Raw genomic sequence first — 22,225 nt, 5'->3', positions numbered from 1 at the left:
GGTGTGAAATGGTGCTTGAGCGCCGAAGCACTAAGAATTACACTGAACCATCAAATATGTCCTGTTGTGTCGAAATTTGCCACCTTGGCCGAGGTCTTCTGGGACTCGAGGGCAGAGCGGAAGTGTCACGTGTATGGTAATCAGGAGGAGACAAAAACCAGATTGAATCAGCCGATTAAATACCGACCGCATCGATTTCATCGGCCGATATAATAGCCTACCTATCGCATAAACCTCCCTAGCTAATCAGGAACGGTATGAGGACGGTATGTTATTTTCATTTTTGGGTGTGGATTTTACGGCGCTGCGGGAGGTATAATTTTTAAAGCAAACAGAGACATCCTTACTTCTTATTCCTGCTGCATACCTGCAAGTAGCCATAGTGACAAATGTACTTCCGATCGTAAAATACTCAGCGCAGTGTTATATGCATCTGTGCGCGGAGATTAGTACATGAAAAAGTTCATTTTTCAACAATAATATTTCGCTTATGTGATACTGCCAGTAGATGGGGATACGTAACGAGATAAGCAACTCTGTTATAGATTTGATCGTAAAAAATTGAGTAGAGAGATTTCGTGTGAGACCATTCATGTATAGCTGACCGTCGAACACGGCAATGTCAACCGTCTCCTCTCGCCATTTGAAAAATGGACTCGACGGAGCACGTTGGAAACATTTATCGGCATCTATTGCTCACAGTTAAAAGTTCAATTTGACGGCCGGAAGAACATCTGTTACTATGGCTACTTGTAAATATGCGGTAGGTTAAAGTAACAACCGCCGTAAAAATAAAGAGAACATAACGACCTCTGCTCCTGATCATTGCGGTGGTATTTATGCGGTCGGTATTTTATCGGTCGATTAATTCGATTCGGTCAGTATTATATCGGCCGATTAATTCGATGTAGTCGGTATTTTATCGGCCGATCAATACTTCTTATGTATGATACTTATACTTATACTGAATTTTTGGGTTAATTTTCCTTAGGACCCTTATTTCAAATTACCCGACGTTCGGCTATCAATGGAGACGAAAGGAAAGTCAATTTATATAGAGAGAGTAACTATTTTGTGATGGAAAAGTATGCACATACCGGTACTGAAATCCGTTCAAAGCTCGAATGTGGTAGTATGAGTTCTGTGCTTCTTGGAAATCAGCCAGTAAAGCTTTTCCAGTATCAGGCATTAGTGTTTAACAGTAATTCCAGAACGTGTGACTTCGTGCCGTTTAACCATTGCCCACGCTATTCTCCTGTAACATCATCAGCGATTTCTCAATATCGATTTGTGCCTTAATGCTTAATGAGTTGAGTTACAGTATACTAAGTACTCATACACGCCATATTTTCGTAAGATAAACTTGTATTAAAGAAATGATGCTCTCAGCAAAAATGATACATTATGGATTTACGGATTTTAGCTCGAGTAATATACCACAGCAGTCGCATTCTCGGTTATCACGCCAAGAGCGAGAAACACAAATTCACCCCTTAAGGTAATAAATGCAATAAATCTAAAATTCAATGATATGTTCGGTGTTAATTTGAAGGAAGACAGCGTTTCCCATCTGTGGTCCAAGACAATGGAACGCGTTACCCTGTTCATTGCGAACAGAACACAGACATGGACAAATTCTAGGCAGAGTTGAAGACATTTCTATTCGAACGGGTATATGCAGTGGTGGCACCTTGGGCTTGGTATACCCCACGAAAAGGCGCCGTAGAAATATACGTTTTATTATCATTTATCATAAGTTCGGGAAGTGGTAGGTGACAATGTTTTGCTGCGTTAACTAAATCACTGATAGATAAGTTGAAGTAAAAAAATAATAATGCCAAGCAGTTTAGAAAAGTGCTCTTTATTTCTGAATGTATCACCGACATATCTCAATGTTAACATTATTGTCGGATAAGAACTACCCACTGTAGATACATTCTGTTTGAATGCCGAGTTTAGTGGGAAAACCCACCATGCATGAACATGATACTACACACCAAATAGTGTAATGCATAATGTCATCCAGAGTTACATGTTCACGAAAAATATCGATTTGCGTCCTGGACGTCGGCTTACTGGACTTTGCGCAACGAAACGAAACGAGCGAAATGGGGGAGCGACCATTATGTTTTACCCCGGTACGTCAAGTTCGATACATGGTGTCAGTCACCAGTATAGATGTGTTTTCCATTATGAATACGTGTTTTTTAAAAATCAACATCATAAATTTCCTTTCCATCAGAAGAAAACGATGACGACGTTTCAGTTTAGGAGCCTAAGTTTTGTGGTCCCAATGGCCAAATTAACCCCTCGTTGGCTGAAAAGTCGATTCACCGGTCACAAATGGTCGAAAATGACCCCCAAAACTTCAGACCCCCAACCTCGTAATTATCACGGTCAGCCCACAACAAAATTTCTATGGTTTGAAGATCTAACCCCGGGCTGTATTATCTGCCGGAAATTGATTTTCATCGGCACGTCTGGGAAAAATCTATGGGGCGCTAAACTTGACCAATTCAACTTTTTAATGCATTAGCAATTTGATAATAAATGTAGTGTGTACCCGTAACCGCTTGAGGTCTGGACTTAAAACTTTGTTTACAAATTCACACCAAATTTCGTTTCAAAATTATTCTTTGTTTGGCAACAGGGGGCGTAATGGAAAAAAAACATGAAACAGACGATACGGCCCGTAGTTTTGTTGATACGAATCGTATCCTGTATGGCCGTTACAAGCCGTTGTCTGAATATGATGTGAACCTGTTTACCGTTCAATGCTGCTCCCTGTGAGGCTGTACCCGCAAATGTTCAATGAAAAAAATGCTGATAATGACTTACACGGCTTGTTCGCATCGTAAACATAGTGGTACCCGGGTTAACTGTCTTTGCGTTTGGCCTAATTTTACAACGATCACTCCCCATGTAACCACGATCTAGGATGGACAGGCTGTGTATTATGAATAGGAAAAGTCACCTAGGGACCGTTGCGTAGAATACTTTTTTGGCGAAATATTGCGCAAAGTCCAGTAAGCCCTGGACGTCAACTAGGAAATAATCAACTCCATAAACGAAATGATTTGCGGAATACAATGTACTCTTGGAGGAAAACGGGGACACAGAGGATCAGGAAAACCTTGCTGTCTGATTGAATCCTTCTATTTATCAATGCACTGATCGATGTCCATAGACCCAGAGTCAGTTGTATGCTCCTCTTTTCACTAAAGTTACCAGTGTGGGGATTCGGACGGTGTCAGCAAATCACTGTCCGCTATGATTACCGAAGCGGCTAGCAGACGACACCAAATACTCGAGTTTCGCACGCCTAACAACCACTGTAGTAAGCCAGTGTATGTGTACATTTTGGTAGGCCCACGACGGGTGATTGACTAGCAGCGTCAATGGCAATAGTGGCTTGAATAGAAGGCCTAAAAATTATCCCAATGTGCACTATGTAAAGATCTGGCTGGACGTTAGGAGTGAGAAACTAGAGTATATTGAAAGCACAGGCAGATTCAACCGCATATATTTCCTGTCCTATGGCACTCGACGTCGATTTGTCGGTTTGTATTTCTAGACGATAGCTCAAACATACCTGTTAGTAGGTTTTTATTGATGAAGCTGTCCTGAATAAGTAGATAATCGGTGTTTTTGTAGCTCTATATGGCAAATTAATGGCACAATTTGCGCTTATTTCTACCATAATTGCCTGAGTTGTGGCGATTATTGCACGGGCTGTGTTGTGTAGCTTGTACACCAGAATAGGAAGATGTGATTACAAGCACTTGGCCATTATATACCGAAGTAACCCCCCCCCCCCCGAGGGTCGCTCACCTCAAACTGGCGCGAGATGAAGCCGGCGCTAGTACCAACAACTGTTCTTGTTGAAGTCCTCCAACGGAATAGTGTTGTGTTCTTCTAGGAATACGATAAGACTACGTCTCGACTTGTCAAAACACTTTATAATCAGTACCTGGTGAATTAAATGTGAAAAATAATTTACCGCCAAAATGTCCCACATATTGTTTCCCGATATAGCAACCGTGTTCCACTGCGGCCTGATTCGAGGTATCCGCTTTCCGTCACGGAAAGCTAATGTCGTCATTATACACAAAAAGTGGTCATTCCGGTTAAGTGTTTCTTGGAACGAGATAGCGAAATCTCAGTAACAAGCAGTTTTAAAAAAGCACTTACAGTGAAGACTATATATACCTGGCACGGTCAGTTGAATCAGATTAAGTTCCACGAAGTCGCCGATTAGTTTTCTCATTTCTGACCATTTCAGAATTATTCACACGTCTACAGGCTGTGATTTATCACCCCAGTTAAAATCATATGTACAACAGCTTGACTGTCTGAAGTCCCCGTTAGTGTTGTCATCATTACGTTTCATCACGTAAATGTAAGTTTCATTAGTCGTTAGTTTGTTGCTACATTATTTACAGTGTACCTCACTCACATAGTCGAGTGACCAGCTTCTGTAATAGTTGCAGCAGTCACTTGAATAATCATTTATGTTATTAACCTAGTTTAAAAGGGCTTACTGGACTTTGCGCAATATTTCGCCAAAAAAGTATTCTACGCAACGGTCCCTAGGTGACTTTTCCTATTCATAATACACAGTCTGTCCATCCTAGATCGTGGTTACATGGGGAGTAATCGTTGTAAAATTAGGCCAAACGCAAAGACTGTTTACCCGAATACCACTATGTTTACGATGCGAACAAGCCGTGTAAGTCATTATCCAGCATTTTTTTCATTGAACATTTGCGGGTACAGCGTCACAGGGAGCAGCATCGAACGGTAAACAGGTTCACACCATATTCAGACAACGGCTTGTAACGGCCATACAGGAAACGATTCGTATCAAAAACCGACGATCACAACTATTCGCTTGCTGAGAGTATACATTACGCGCATACATTACATTCAGACATTGGAGCTTCCAAGCTTTGAGAAATAACAGGTCATGTGCGAATTTGGCATGTAATTTTGGTAATTTACGTGAGTACATTTTCAACCCCGAAAAGTGTGATGAAGTTATGCTTTTATTTAGTAAAAATCGGTAGGCATGTCCAACAAGACATGTGTTTCAGCTGCCTGGGTGGGTGTGGGTCATCACTCAAAAGTCGTTCTCTGCAATGCATGTAAGCACTGCGTGTGTGTTTGATTTGTGTATACAATGTACGTAACCCTCTCTGCTTCAAATGAATGAACCTCATAAGGGTTTGATTAATTAATTGTTTGTCGTACCTTCTTCGATCGAGGTCCGAACAAATTTTCAGGCTAGAGTACCGGGGTAAAACATAATGGTCGCTCCCCCATTTCGCTCGTTTCGTTTCGTTGCGCAAAGTCCAGTAAGCCGTTTAAAAGCCCTTCGCCCATCAATTATAGTGCGACGTTATCTACATAGTCATATAAGTGGCACGCTACTCCAATTGTTACGAAGCAACAAGTCAACAAATAGTCACGTATAGTTAAAAAGGTAAGTTACTAAAATTACTCGATCACATTCGTTGCCAAATAGTCGCTTTTCATCTAATATATTCATTTCAGTATAAGGAGATCGACTCCTGGCGCTTTCGTTTGAGACTGTATCGCCGAGTAGGCTGCAGCTTTGACCATTGTGCAGGCTTTGTTGCTGACATTGTATTCCACAGCCGTGCAGTCACATTGATGTAGAATCAAACACGATGTGACACAGTGAAGTACACTCCGGGAGTTAAGGTAAATCCTTGTAACACTGCTGCCTGCAAGCTTTTTGTCTTTTAGTCTGTCGTATTGTCGACCGTAAATATCGATTTTACATTGGACTGAAAATAGAGAGGTTTTTCTCATGATAATAATATTACTGACTTTTAACAGGGATGACACGTTAAGACATTTTTATGTTATAATTTCAATCTCTTCCATGGACCTTTGTTAAAGACCCCTTATCCTTCATGTTTGAGCTCGAGTTGGCCAAGGGTCATGCAATTACAATGAAATCAACTCACATCAGGTGTCCTATAGTGGACAAGACTACACTGTATAGTCAATGTTTTTTAAAAACGGTTGACATTTACTTTCTGGTAGGACTGTACATATTCTTCAAAGATTCTTGTAAGATTCTAAGTTTATTAAGAGGTTGAATAAGAATCTAATGATAATCTTGTAAAGATTGTACCTAAAAATGCATACGAAATAGAAAAACACATTCTTAACTTAAGCATTCCTATAAGAATCATATCCATATTTTTCAACTTTGGACTATCGTCTTAAAAGATTTACTATGTCATAATCTATATTACCACGGGGAAATTAACCTATATTGAATCTTATAAGGGACCGTGGTAAAAATCAATTGCTACTTACCTTTTAACGTAACAGCGCTAGAAAAGGTACTGCCTAAACCATTTTTCATGGCCTTGCACTGATAAGACCCATTTTCATCTGAAGCGGCTGCCGTGCTGAACACAGCGCCTGAGACCCCAGCAGTAAACTTAATGCCATCTTTGTACCATTCCCAGCCGTCTGGAGTCTCCCCACTTTGTGCCTTTTTACAGGAGAAAGAAAACTTTCTTCCTAGGCTAACTGTTGCTGTGTTACTGGAAGTGTCGATGATACCGTCAGTGTCATCGATTAACGGTTTGTCCGGAGCCACTGCAAAATAACATAACAAGTCATGTATTATGCTGATCCTATTTTGCCCCCGTTAGCATATTATGATATTCTCTGTTGATTACCGTAGAACCGCAACATTTCACGAATTCTCGCGCCTTTTGCTGATAGGTCATGCTCGCTAAAATACTGTGCAGCAAAAATTCGGTATTTTTCCATAAGAATGAATGAAAAGTTACCTATTACAATACTGCCTCTAATCTGGCTCTGCTATTGTGTCTAATAGAATCCAATGCAATGTCAGACTTCAGCGTTGTTAGCAGTTAATTATCAAATGTTCTTAATTACATCAGCAGGTGGGGCGCTTTGCCGACAGAGAATTAATTGCGTAGTAAAATGATTGGTTTCGTTTATTCCAGTGTCACTAAAATTAAAGGACCAGTATTTCGCTGCCAGAGCTGATGGTCATGATTAACTGGTCAGCGAGAAACTATGAAATTTGCTCGCAAAAATAAGCTTGAGTTCCATTTTATTTGAAGTTTTCATGGATGATGACAAATTTGCGAGAACCACTCTCGGTGAATTGGTTCTCGGAGCGGGATAGCGAAGCCCCACTAGTATGCAGTTATTGACCAATGATAATAAACAAAGACCCTCTTGATAAATTATATGGACCTTATCTTATATATCAAGTCGGTCATCAACTTTTGGTGATAGAAGCTTTGACGACGTTATTTCTTTTGGAAGGGGATGGGATGATTGGAATCTGCAAACAACCCTAAACAACATACACTGATGAGGAGGCTTATTTCGACTTCTTAACTTTTCATACTTTAAACTACTTAAGTCCGACATTGTCCGACCTTTCCCAAAAATGTCGGATAACGTTTTCTAGAAAACCTGAATAATACTGAGGGCTTCCCAAAATAGGGCATTATGATCACTGGCCTATGTTGAATGGAGTTAATGAAGTGACCTAATTGGGTGAACTTATAAGTATTCCCACTTAGGGTCACTCTGAGTAATCGACTCCCACCTCAATAACCCCATTCAATATAGACTTTTGATCCTCACTGCCCCATTTCGGGAAGCCCTGGTATTATTCGCAGGTTTCTTAGAGATCCGACCTTTGAGGAAAAAGTCGCACTATCCGACATTAGTCGGATAAATCAGGAAAAAGTTAGAGAAACCGTTAGGCAGTCGGAAAAAGCCTCCTACTGGTGATAAACAATAATATGTTTAACGACATTATTGTTGTAACTATTTGATAAAGGAAGCAATCACAGAACAACGCAACAAAAATGTTCATATTCAAATGGCCTTGTCATTGCAATCAATTAAGCATAAATTTACCGTTAACTGTGAGAGTTAAAGCTTCTGACAAGGGGCTTGACAAATCGCCTTTGAGAGCCTGGCATTTGTATGTACCAGTATCACCAGGTTCGGCAGTCTTTGTAAAGGTATTTCCCGTAACACCCTTCAGCGTCCGGTCTTGGTACCACTTCCACGAATCGGGAATTGACCCTCCTGGTGCTTTGGCACACTTTAATACAAAGGTTGTCCCTTGGTTAACCGAAGTGGCTGCCTTCGGTACACCATTCTCAAAGAGTACGGGTTTGTTTGGAGGGACTGAAACAGTCACAAAACCGGTTCAAGAGACGGAGAAATCAATAGCTCGAGTTAAAATGGAAAAACAGGCTATATATATACAATCCTAATCCACGCGGCTCCAATATCACTACAGCTTGCTCTGCACGATTTGTTATTGCAATGTAGGAATCTTGCAGCTGGTAACCCGAGAATCTAAGAAAGGGCACATCCTGACCATCACCGGTTGATTGCGCAGAAGGCGGACACAAGCTGTCTTTTTTATTTCTATAGCAGCTGGGTTTTTATCCCAATCCACAGCATTCGGTACATGCAGTAGTACTCAGTTTTTACTTGAAAGAAACAAATAATTAAGGATGCAAATGCAAAATTAAAGTAATTTGATTGAGTTTTTAAATCTTCCACTGTTTTAAAACAACCAAAACAAATTCAGATAATTTGTCTCGCACAACTTCTCAGGACACACTTACTGTTAATAGTTAATGCTAGTGCATCTGAGGATAAGCTTTCTAACCCACTCTTAATAGCCTTGCAGGTATAAGATCCAGTATCACCAGTTTCTGCAAGCTTTGTAAAAGTAGCTCCAGTAACTCCAGTGGTTATGAGACGTTTGCCGTTATACCATTTCCACGCATCAGGGATTGATCCGCCAGTGCCCTTGGTGCATGTCAGTGTGAAAGAGGCGCCGCTGTTAACTGTGAGATCTGTCTTTGCGGTTCCACCTTCCATTATAATTGGCTTGATAGGAGCGGCTGCAATAGAAATGATCATGTTTTCAATCTCAGCTTGGTGCCGGGGATTGTTTTTTTACCCAATCCTAGTCCACGCGGCTCCAATATCACTACAGCTTGCTCTGACCGTTTTGTTATTGCAATGTAGGAATCTTGCAGCTGGTAACCCGAAAATCGAAGAAAGGGCACATCCTGACCATCGCCTGTTGATTGCACAGAAGGCGGACACAAGCTGTCTTTTTTATTTCTATAGTAGCTGGGTTTTTATCCCAATCCACAGCATTCGGTACATGCAGTAGTACTCAGTTTTTACTTGAACGAAACAAATAATTAAGGATGCAAATGCAAAATAAATGAAATTTGATTGAGTTTTAAACTTCCACTGTTTTAAAACAACCAAAACAAATTCAAATAATTTGTCTCGCACAACTTCTCAGGACACACTTACTGTTAATAGTTAATGCTAGTGCATCTGAGGATAAGCTTTCTAACCCACTCTTAATAGCCTTGCAGGTATAAGATCCAGAATCACCAGCTTCTGCAAGCTTTGTAAAAGTAGCTCCAGTAACTCCAGTGGTTATGAGACGTTTGCCGTTATACCATTTCCACGCATCAGGGATTGATCCGCCAGTGCCCTTGGTGCATGTCAGTGTGAAAGAGGCGCCGCTGTTAACTGTGAGATCTGTCTTTGCGGTTCCACCTTCCATTATAATTGGCTTGATAGGAGCGGCTGCAATAGAAATGATCATGTTTTCAATCTCAGCTTGGTGCCGGGGATTGTTTTTTTACGCACTCCTAGTCCACGCGGCTCCAATATCACTACAGCTTGCTCTGCACGTTTTGTTATTGCAATGTAGGAATCTTGCAGCTGGTAACCCGAAAATCGAAGAAAGGGCACATCCTGACCATCGCCTGTTGATTGCGCAGAAGGCGGACACAAGCTGTCTTTTTTATTTCTATAGTAGCTGGGTTTTTATCCCAATCCACAGCATTCGGTACATGCAGTAGTACTCAGTTTTTACTTGAAAGAAACAAATAATTAAGGATGCAAATGCAAAATTAAAGTAATTTGATTGAGTTTTTAAATCTTCCACTGTTTTAAAACAACCAAAACAAATTCAGATAATTTGTCTCGCACAACTTCTCAGGACACACTTACTGTTAATAGTTAATGCTAGTGCATCTGAGGATAAGCTTTCTAACCCACTCTTAATAGCCTTGCAGGTATAAGATCCAGTATCACCAGCTTCTGCAAGCTTTGTAAAAGTAGCTCCAGTAACTCCAGTGGTTATGAAACGTTTGCCGTTATACCATTTCCACGCATCAGGGATTGATCCGCCAGTGCCCTTGGTGCATGTCAGTGTGAAAGAGGCGCCGCTTTTAACTGTGAGATCTGTCTTTGCAGTTCCACCTTCCATTATAATTGGCTTGATAGGAGCGGCTGCAATAGAAATGATCATGTTTTCAATCTCAGCTTGGTGCCGGGGATTGTTTTTTTACCCAATGGCTCCAATATCACTACAGCTTGCTCTGCACGTTTTGTTATTGCAATGTAGGAATCTTGCAGCTGGTAACCCGAGAATCTTAGAAAGGGCACATCCTGACCATCACCGGTTGATTGCGCAGAAGGCGGACACAAGCTGTCTTTTTTATTTCTATAGTACCTGGATTTTTATCCCAATCCACAGCATTCGGTACATGCAGTAGTACTCAGTTTTTACTTGAACGAAACAAATAATTAAGGATGCAAATGCAAAATAAATGAAATTTGATTGAGTTTTAAATCTTCCACTCTTTTAAAACAACCAAAACAAATTCAGATAATTTGTCTCGCACAACTTCTCAGGACACACTTACTGTTAATAGTTAATGCTAGTGCATCTGAGGATAAGCTTTCTAACCCACTCTTAATAGCCTTGCAGGTATAAGATCCAGTATCACCAGTTTCTGCAAGCTTTGTAAAAGTAGCTCCAGTAACTCCAGTGGTTATGAGACGTTTGCCGTTATACCATTTCCACGCATCAGGGATTGATCCGCCAGTGCCCTTGGTGCATGTCAGTGTGAAAGAGGCGCCGCTGTTAACTGTGAGATCTGTCTTTGCGGTTCCACCTTCCATTATAATTGGCTTGATAGGAGCGGCTGCAATAGAAATGATCATGTTTTCAATCTCAGCTTGGTGCCGGGGATTGTGTTTTTACCCAATCCTAGTCCACGCGGCTCCAATATCACTACAGCTTGCTCTGCACGTTTTGTTATTGCAATGTAGGAATCTTGCAGCTGGTAACCCGAGAATCTAAGAAAGGGCACATCCTGACCATCACCGGTTGATTGCGCAGAAGGCGGACACAAGCTGTCTTTTTTATTTCTATAGTACCTGGATTGTTATCCCAATCCACAGCATTCGGTACATGCAGTAGTACTCAGTTTTTACTTGAACGAAACAAATAATTAAGGATGCAAATGTAAAATAAATGAAATTTGATTGAGTTTTAAACTTCCACTGTTTTAAAACAACCAAAACAAATTCAGATAATTTGTCTCGCACATCTTCTCAGGACACACTTACTGTTAATAGTTAATGCTAGTGCATCTGAGGATGAGCTTTCTAACCCACTCTTAATAGCCTTGCAGGTATAAGATCCAGTATCACCAGTTTCTGCAAGCTTTGTAAAAGTAGCTCCAGTAACTCCAGTGGTTATGAGACGTTTGCCGTTATACCATTTCCACGCATCAGGGATTGATCCGCCAGTGCCCTTGGTGCATGTCAGTGTGAAAGAGGCGCCGCTGTTAACTGTGAGATCTGTCTTTGCGGTTCCACCTTCCATTATAATTGGCTTGATAGGAGCGGCTGCAATAGAGATGATCATGTTTTCAATCTCAGCTTGGTGCCGGGGATTGTTTTTTTTACCCAATCCTAGTCCACGCGGCTCCAATATCACTACAGCTTGCTCTGCACGTTTTGTTATTGCAATGTAGGAATCTTGCGCTGGTAACCCGAGAATCTAAGAAAGGGCACATCCTGACCATCACCGGTTGATTGCGCAGAAGGCGGACACAAGCTGTTTTTTTTATTTCTATAGTAGCTGGGTTTTTATCCCAATCCACAGCATTCGGTACATGCAGTAGTACTCAGTTTTTACTTGAAAGAAACAAATAATTAAGGATGCAAATGCAAAATTAAAGTACAGTACAACCTCTCTATTGCGGACACCCATGGGACTGGGCCAAGGTGTCCGCAATAGAGAGGTGTCCGCCCTAGAGAGGTTATGCCAAATCGTACGAGAGGTGGATTTGAAGTTCCCGCCTTGCAGGTCTTGGTTTTCTCTGTGTCGACATCTAGCGTAGAAACTTTAAACCTGTTGGCTGATCGGTATTTGCTTGTGATGTTGCGTTGAATGACGTGAGCTACTTTGGAACTCAGAGCGTGAATAATCTCTCTAGTAAAAGGTGCCCCTTGTATTGCAAAATCTCCTCGAAATGTCATAATGTGTGAAAAAACACCATAATTTCTGTCCATCAGCACCTTTGATTAATAATTAATTTTTTCTTATTTCTCTACTAACGCATATTCGCCGCAACACTGACAAAACCGCGTGGATTTATGAGTGTCCGTTGACACAATACATGCAATAGGCCTATGTGATTAGTTGAAAAGATGAGTAAACAAATGCCACGGCTTAATTAGGATACAAAACACAATGCCATGGGGTAATTACGTTGATTAATTACGCAAATATCACACCTGTCGGGCCTACTTGACTCTCCAAGCGCACGCGGGAAACCATTGTTTTTGCCTACTGTCCGTAATTGGGAGGGAATTGGACCAAAAATTGGCTATCGCCCTGTCCGCAATTCGGAATAGAGAGGTGTCCGCCGTACAGAGGTTTTTGTTATTGGAAATGACTTAGAAAAAATCGGGACTGGCCGGACGTGTCCGTAATGTAGAGGTGTCCGCCTGGCAGAGGTGTCCGCTGAGGGAGGTTCTACTGTAATTTGATTGAGTTTTTAAATCTTCCACTGTTTTAAAACAACCAAAACAAATTCAGATAATTTGTCTAGCACAACTTCTCAGGACACACTTACTGTTTACTCTTAATGCTAGTGCATCTGAGGATAAGCTTTCTAACCCACTCTTAATAGCCTTGCAGTTATAAGATCCAGTATCGCCAGCTTCTGCAAGCTTTGTAAAAGTAGCTCCATGCAGTGACTCCAGTGGTTATGAGACGTGTGCTTCATCTCTCAGCAGTGTTTAGTCATAACACACGTGGGACGTTCGCTGGCGGCGGGGGCGTATCCTGCGCTGCATGCCATGCGTTGGCAGGTGCAGGGCCTTCAAGTTAACCGTAGGATTACTTATATTGTTAACACTTATTGATCGTGTCGATATTCTTCTGTTTGGAGTCCACAAATAAAATCGAATTATTCGTCAATCCATCAAGAAACATGAAAGTTGAAAACTGAACATAACTTTCGGGAAACTTCCATTTCAAATTGTCAGCGTCTATGTAATACTTACTGTTTACCGATAACACTAGCGTATCAGAAGCCGAACTTTCTATTCCATTTTTCGATGCCTTGCACGTGTAAGACCCATCATCACTTGACGATGCCGCCTTCTGAAACTTGGCACCCGACACACCTGCATGACACAGCAAGAGTTCCATTGTTATGAATAAATACACTATGCAAACCATCCGCATAATCTGTAAGAGGTCGCGCGAAGAAACACTAGTAAAGGAGGCTTTTTCCGAGTTCTTAACGGTTTCTCAATTTTTCCTGATTTATCCGACAAAAGGCCGATATTTTCCGACTTTTCCGAGAAAGGTCGGATTTCTAGAAAACCTGAGAAAACTTAAAGGTTTCCAAAATAGGGCATTAAAGATCAAAGGCAAATTTTGCATACATTATTTTCGCCCAGTTACATTATTTCACCTTAAAACACATGCTTTCGTGACTTTCCCCAGAGTATGATATAACAAATTGCGTGGACCGATAAAATAACCGGATCGTTACGTACTATTCCCAAACACGGATCCGAGAACCAAAGAAAATCCACTATGGTCACCTAGAAAACAATTACATAAATTGTTCGTTTCGGCATGTTTTGCAATATTTTCGCAAATTCTGAGGTCATCTAATTGAGAATCTTGAAATATTCGGTATTATAACTGACCTGACGTAAGTTTGCTGTTGTCTTTGTACCATTCCAAGGCATCCGGTTCTAATCCACTCGCTCCCTTCTTACACGTGAACGTAAACACCGCTCCTGTATTGACCGACGCCCTGGTGACAATCGCATCATTTGTGTCCGCGATGGATGGCTTGTCCGGAGCAACTGATGCTGTTAAAATGGTGTTGAGATGCAACGGTGTAAAAAATTTATAAATCCTGACTCTATCAAGTGAACTAAATTTATATTAGTTTGAAATATCTGGTCTTGTGACAATCCAGGAAAACTGATACGATTTGTAGCAAATTGATATTTTGGAGGTTTTTTGTGTCGGCTTACAAATATATTTTGAGACAGGGTCTGTGTGGAGAAAGCTCGGGTGAGATTGAACTGCATGCCGGAACTTGCATTATTATTAAGCAAACAAAATAATATCAAAATCAACAGAAATCATATATTCCCACTCGAAAAAAAGGGGTCGATTGCGCATTTTACACTTTGAGGAACTGAACCAGGGGCGGAGAGTCGAGGTTGAGATATCCCTTCACCCCGCCGGCAGCTTGGTCCAAAAATGTAGTAAAAGTTCCAAGCCGTAGGTGAAGGCTTTGGAGGAATTCCAGCAACGCAAAGAAGGTTCGGCATTTCAACATCGACCCGACACGTAGGTTTAAATTTCAATTAAGTGCCTCCTACTAATCAGTGAGTGATATTTGTCTTAGTTCCGGATGGTACCCGGAACGAGGGTGATGGATTTTATGTTATGCTGGAATACAGAATAGGTAACCTAAACGGGGTTAGTTTGAACATTCAGATCAGTCAATGAAAACATTGATACATTTATTTCTTGGTTCCAACGACCACATGTTAGACCATTATGACTCGCATACCTTTCATTTCACATACAAAAACGTACTCCGCCGTGCAAGACTCAGGAAACCATGCATCGTTATCGCCTCGTTTCGCAAAGGCGCACTTCTTTTGAGCATCAGAGGGGGCATCTTTCCAGTTCTCGTATGATAATGTATTGCCTGTCGCCGTCCAGTGCCAGTTGGCCGTGCCGCTGATTTTCCTCATTCCTATCCAATACTTATGAGCGTTGCTGAAAAAACCTGTATGATCAATACTCGGGTTTGATACAAAATTACGAGAAAACAACGACCCTCGGTATGATAACAGCAACCAGAAGAGAGAATGTTTCTACAGGTGGTGTCCGTTGGCTACGTCACACAAGCTTTCAATGTTACGACATCCCGTCATGGCGCGAAATTTCTCGGTAGAATTTTAAATAGGGACCGTCCATAAAGTACGTACGCACTAAACTTGGATTTTCGGAGGGTAAACTAATGATTGTTTTACTTTGAAATTTGGTTTTTATTGGACTTAACCTCAAAACCAAACAGGACACTTCATTTTAGTAACCACGGTAACGAAATAACGTTTTTGTGTGCATTTGTGTACAATGACGTAGTGCATTGAATTCGGACATCTTCTACTCTGTACTTTTTAATTCTCGACTAATCTGGATAAAATGTTCAGGTTATGTGTCCATCTACTCATGTGCCAAGAATGAATAATAATTATCCAGAAATAAAATTTGGCCTATCCAGGGGTCACCCAAACAGCCATAGGACTTCCCTGAAGAATTTTTTTATTTCTCCCTTGAGATTGCTGAACCTCTAGAATCCTGTTTGATTTTGAGGCAAGGAACAAATAAAAAATTTAAAGAAATCTGACCATAGCATTTAATCCAGTTTCACTGTGATATTGAATTTAAAATTTTGAAAACCCTTTAATTTCCACCATTTTTCCACTTTTTCGAGGTTTGTAGCAGCTCAAAAGAAATTTATTAGGTCGTTGCCAATGCACTGTTTTACAGTGTAATTAATGATACAGGTTTCACGAAATTTGTAATTCTATATTGTAATCTTTGGCATTGAGTCTCATTACTAGTGAGAGGCTTTTTCCGGCTTATTAACGGTTTCTTTAATATTTCCTGATTTATCCGACATTTCTCCGACATTGTCAGACACTAGGTTTTCTAGAAATTCGGCATTTTTGACAAGGTTGGAGAAAAGTCGGACACTCTGGGAGTTTATGGCGTTGAGTCTCAGATGCTTTTTCCGACTTATTAACGGTTTCTTTAATATTTCCTAATTTATCCGACATTTCTCCGACATTGTCAGACTCTAGGTTTTCTAGAAATCCGACCTTTTCGACAAAGTCGGACACTGCCGGAGAAATCAGGGAAAAGTTAGAGAAACCGTTTATAACTCGGAAAAACCTCCAACTAGTGAATGAACTCATACATTGTCTAACACCTTGTTAAGTTACCGCCAGCCTGAAAGAAAAAACAAAACGTGAGCTTAACAGCCAGATTTATAGTTTAGAAACTTACTCGAAGATTTTGAGCTTCGCCTTTGCATCCGTGTCGATCCGTGCCAGATGACCTCCTGAAGCTTTACAAGCACTGTCGGCTGTTGCTCGGTCTATATTGTTTTTCTTTCCTGAGACTTCATAACAATTCCCATCAACGGTGGCACCACTGCAACCTAGAAATACACATATAATTTTTAGATGTATTCTTGTACATTGCCGTAGTGCATTCATTTTGACGTTTTCCACTCTGCAGGCTACGGCTTACTTCTACACGTATATGAATTTTGATTTTTATTCATATGAAATCTGGCAAATTTGGTGTGATACATGTATCACTTGAAACGCGCCAGGCTTCATACAAACATATCCATTAAGAAGATCGACGCTCTTAAGACTCCAAGAACATTCAAACGGCTCCAATGATCAAAGTATTTCGCTGATTTGAAAACCCCTAACCTTGAAACTTTGTCAGACCCCAAAATTAGAAATGAAGAATGAAGTCTTTTGCTGGACGCTTTTGTACTACACCCTGCATGCCCTAATACACGATCGCTTTCACTCCTTCTTGCATCAGATGTATCTGTATAATTTTTAAACTTAAAAAGCTTTGAAAAGTATGTGGCGAGATGCAAAGAAAGTATTCATAGTATGTGAAACTATAACTTCTACCGGGTTTTTCCTCACTTCATGTTCAAGCAGTGGAGATTTTTGCAAAAATAGTCCTTTTGGCATTTGGATTTCGGTATTTCCCAAAAAGCCCATTACTGTATAACCATATATTCATGAACGCATCAACAAATGCGAATTAAACGCTTACAAACCTGCAGTTGTACTTTTCTCGCAAACATAATAGTGCACTCCATTATTCGAGCATCCTGTCGACTCCCATTTGTCGTGCTTTAAAAACACGCACTCTGATCCGTCTTTGTTTTTTTTCCAGAGATCTTCCTTCACTGCCTCATTAGTAGTAGTCCAGGTATAGCCCGTAGTCATCTCCAATCCTATCCAATAGTCACTGTAAGATGAAATGTCACTTAATGAGAAAAACAACCACAGCCACTGCGCTTCCCACGTGTTATATGACTTTAGGAAATTATGACAGAACGAATCAACAGCCTACCTTAATTTACTCTGGCTGAAGCTATTCTTGAGGAAGTCTGCCACACCGTTAGAATCAACCGTCAGTGTCGTTCCGCCTTTATCAGTACATTTCTTTTTGTAGGCGTTGAAATTTCCTTTCATATTGCTGACGTGAAAACACCGCTTGGCGCCACCAACAACGTAGGTTGAAGTATCGGAAGGGCAAGTAGTTGCAGCTAAAATCAAACAAGTGTGGGCAAATGTGAGGCAAACTTTAAATTCCGACTGTGCACCAGCAGGAGGATTTTTCCGACTTCTTAACGTTTTCCCTAACTTTTTCCAAATTTATCCGACAAAAGTCTGACATCGTCCGCTTTTTCCCTGAAAGGTCGGATTTTATTTTAAAACTTGTGAAAAAATACTAGGGATTCCCAAAATAGGGCAATAAAGATGAATGGAGATAACGAGGTTTGACCGTAAACGTAAATACGAATTAGCTCACTCAAAAAAGTCGCTCTGAGTATTTAGCTAACACATTGGTTAACCCCATTCAACATTGGCCTTTGATCTTTAATGCACTCTTTTGGGAACACCCAGTATATTTCTAGAAACCTAACCATTCAGGAAAAAATTTGACTTATCTACCAAGAAATCCACGTCGAGTGTCATAGAATAGGAATTATTCGCCGTTAAATCGCCTGAGTTTTCAAATTTGTTGTTGTCCTCTTCTGGCACATGTAGTAACCATAGTGGACAGTGACTTCCTGACACTCTCTGAATCCACACACTGTTCCGTATAACAGTAAGTTGGCCCTGTAAAACCATATAGACATATCGACAGCTCAGAATGTATTAGTACTTTGTTCTTCATTTCAGTAGGACCTGGATTTTTATCCCAATCCACAGTATTCCATCATGCAGTAGTTCTCAGGTCGTACTTGATTAGGAACAAATAACTGAAGATGTACATGCAAAATTAAAGCAATTTGATTGAAGTTTTAAATCTTCGATCGCTCTGTTTTAAAACAACCAACACAAATTCAGATAATTTGTCAAGTACGACTTGTATCAGGTCACTCCTACCGTTAACTGTTAATGCTATTGTATCTGGCGATAAGCTTTCTAACCCACTCTTTATAGCCTTGCAGGTATAAGATCCAGTATCACCAGCTTCTGCAAGCTAGGCCATTATTTCGAGAAACTTCCATTTCAAATTGTCAGTGTCTGTGTAATACTTACCGTTTACCATGTTTACCGATAATACTAGCGTATCAGAAGCCGAGCTTTCTATTCCATTTTTCAAAGCCTTGCACGTGTAGGACCCGTCATCACTTGACGATGCCGTCTTCTGAAACTTGGCACCCGACACACCTGCAAGACACAACACAGAGTTTCATTGCTATAAAAGTGAATACAATAAGCAAAGCCTCCGCATAATCTGTTAGAGGTCGCTGAGTAACAGTATCTTGCAGAGTGTCGCACATTGCCAACACATCATCTCAGTCACGACTTTATATTTTCGAGATCTATTTGAGGTGAAGTCGGTCAAGACGCTACAGGCCTGTTCTTATACGTATCTGTCACGTGACAGGCGAACCTGAAGCTTCAAGGTAAGCTTTCCCAGCGCTCCGTTACGTGTTTGTTTTAAGGAATTGATACCGACCTGTAGGTATTGGTTGTTTCCCCAAAACCGCTCGGTTGGAGCGAAAAGCTAGACCAACTTTTTGCAAACTCTGAGGTCATCTAATTGAAAATCTTGAAGTATATTTATTCGGTAATTGCTAACCTGAGGTAAGTTTGCTGTTGTCTTTGTACCATTCCAAGGCATCCGGCTCTAATCCGCTGGCTCCCTTCTTACACGTGAACGTAAACACCGCTCCTGTATTGACCGACGCCCTGGTGACAATTGCATTATTTGCGTCCGCGATGGATGGTTTGTCCGGCGCCTGCGCAACTGTTGCTGTTAAAATGGTGTTGAGATGCAATGGTGTAAAAAGATAATAAAGCCCGACTCTATTGAGTGAACTAAATTTATCTTAATATGTTATATATGACCCCCTCCCGCCCAAAACGAAAGTTTTTCGTTTTTATTTGCTTCACTTTAATTTTGCTACAGCCCCTAACCAGTGAATAATATTAGTCTTAGTTCCGAAAACAAACAGGGTAAATTTGAACATTCAGATCAGTTAATGAAAACATTGATATTTCTAACTTCCAATGACCACATGTTATACCATTATGACTCACATACCTTTTATTTCACATACGAAAATGTACTCCGCCGTGCAAGACTCAGAAAACCATGCATCGTTATCGCCTCGTTTCGCAAAGGCGCACTTCTTTTGATCATCAGAAGGGGCATCTTTCCAGTTCTCGTATGACAATGTATTGCCTGTCGCCGTCCAGTGCCAAGTGGCAGTGCCGCTGATTTTCCTCATTCCTATCCAATACTTATGAGCGTTGCTGAAAAAAACCTGTATGATCAATACTCGGGTTTGATACAAAATTACGGAAAAACAACGACCCTCGGTATGATAACAGCAACCAGAAGAGAGAATGTTTCTACAGGTGGTGTCCGTTGGCTACGTCACACAAGCTTTCAATGTTACGACATCCCGTCATGGCGCGAAATTTCTTGGTAGAATTTTAAATAGGGACCGTCCATAAAGTACGTACGCACTAAACTTAGATTTTCGGAGGGTGAACTAATGATTGTTTTGCTTTGAAATTTGGTTTTTATTGGTCTTCAGCTCAAAACCAAACACGACACTTCATTTTAGTAACCACGACAACAAAATAACTTTTTTGTGTGCATTTGTGTACAATGACGTAGAGCATTGAATTCGGACATTTTCTGCTCTGTACCGACAGTGTTCGACTTGTCGAACACTGTCGGAGAAATCAGGGAAAAGTTAGAGAAACCGTTTATAAATTGGAACAACCTCCTCTTAGTTTATGAACTCATACATTGTGTAGCACCTTGTTAAGTTACAGGCAGCCTTAAAGACAAAAAACGTGAGCTTAACAACCAGGTTTATAGTTTAGAAACTTACTCGAAGATTTTTAACTTCGCCTTTGCATCCGTGTCGATCCGTGCCAGATGACCTCCTGAAGCTTTACAAGCACTGTCGGCTGTTGCTCGATCTATATTGTTTATCTTTCCTGAGACTTCATAACAATTCCCATCAACGGTGGCACCACTGCAACCTAGAAATACACATATGAGGGGTTCAGGCGCAAAACCCCGTAAACGCCATTCCTATGAAAAATGAGATAGCTGTGCCAATGTACAGCTTTTGGCATGTAGATGACGTAAGTCAAATCATATTGTTGCAAAATCCCGTAAGTCCCATCGTAAATGCCTACCTTAAACCCAGTTTGTTTGCAAAACCCAGTAAACGCCACCACCATATTGGTGCAGAAACACGTAAGTCCCTGAAAGCCAATCACTGATGAACTGCATGTCACATGACGCACAAAATGGCGGCGCCCCCGTTCGCAAGGCTTTCGCTGTAGAATAGTGTTTTTTTGTCAATTTCTGCTGAATTTACGCAAAATTAAGATGAATAAATTGGATTTTAAAAGTTTGGCTTTATGGGAGGCATTGAATTAAATTGTGCAGAAATTTTCTGAGGTACCCAGTACTGATTTCATTCACTTATCACAGCAGGATGGCTTGGCCTCCCAAGTGACGGACAGTCGGTAGTTTCTGGTCTATAGACTCCTGGCAAAAAATACTAACATTCAAAACTATTCACAGACAGGAATTTGCTCTTTTATTAATCCAATTTGAGTACATTGCTAACTGTGTTGTGTTCTGTTACATTTTCATGCATATTTTTCCAGTGATAGGTTTTGCAAACACAGATTTTTTGGACTTACTGAATTTTGCAAAAATAACGCATTTGGACTTACAGAGTTTTGCCACCAATATCAATCAAAATTGCTTAATAACTAGTTTTCATAATAAAGGTTAATTTTTGAAATTCTGGCCTTTTGTTTACCAACCAAAACACTATTTGAATACAATGAGAGTAAACCAGTAACCAATGAACCTACTCCCAAACAAAAATTCTTGTTTTAAAACAATAGGGGTATTGTGGACTTACTGGGTTTTGCGCCTGAACCCCTCATATAATCTTTTGCTGCATTCTTGTACATTGCCGTACTGCATTCATTTTGACGTTTTCTACTCTGCAGGCTACGGCTTACTTCTACATGTGTATGAATTTCGATGAAATTTTTACATTCGTGGAATCTTTATTCATATGAAATCTGGCATAATTGGTGTGATACATGTATCAATTAAAATGCGCCAGGCTGCATACAAACATATCCATAAAGAAAACCGATTAAGACGCCAAGAACAATCAAACGGCTCCAATGATCAAAGTATTTCACTGATTTGAAAACCTCTAACCTTGAAACTTTGTCAGACCCCAAAATTAAAAGTGAAGAAACAAGTGTTTTGCTGGACAATTTCGTACTACACCCTGCCCTAATACACGATCGCTTTCACTCCTTCTTGCATCAAATGTATCTGTATAATAATTAAACTTAAAAAGCTTTGAAAAGTATGTGGCGAGATGCAAAGACAGTATTCATAGTATATAAAACTAGAACTACTATCAGGCTTTTCCCGCTTCTTAACAGTTGCTCCAAC

General features: G+C 40.5%; 1 protein-coding gene across 1 annotated transcript; it reads right to left on the bottom strand.

The window, feature by feature from the left end:
* Positions 1 to 5,448: 5,448 nt before the first annotated feature.
* Positions 5,449 to 15,116, bottom strand: LOC135500564 (sialoadhesin-like). Its single transcript, XM_064792097.1, has 11 exons — positions 14,994 to 15,116; positions 14,110 to 14,277; positions 13,453 to 13,575; positions 11,503 to 11,784; positions 10,794 to 11,075; positions 10,096 to 10,377; positions 9,385 to 9,666; positions 8,676 to 8,957; positions 7,951 to 8,226; positions 6,352 to 6,639; positions 5,449 to 5,810 (listed from the first exon to the last, which is right to left on the bottom strand). The coding sequence occupies exons 1-11, from the start codon at positions 14,998 to 15,000 to the stop codon at positions 5,545 to 5,547; spliced, it is 2,538 nt and encodes an 845-aa protein (XP_064648167.1). The 5' UTR covers positions 15,001 to 15,116; the 3' UTR covers positions 5,449 to 5,544.
* Positions 15,117 to 22,225: the final 7,109 nt, after the last annotated feature.

The sequence above is a fragment of the Lineus longissimus genome, chromosome 16 (assembly GCF_910592395.1).
Source record: "Lineus longissimus chromosome 16, tnLinLong1.2, whole genome shotgun sequence".
NCBI classification, from domain to species: domain Eukaryota; kingdom Metazoa; phylum Nemertea; class Pilidiophora; order Heteronemertea; family Lineidae; genus Lineus; species Lineus longissimus.
The sequence above is the reverse complement of the archived record's forward strand: the minus strand, read 5'-3'. Positions and strand labels throughout refer to the sequence as shown.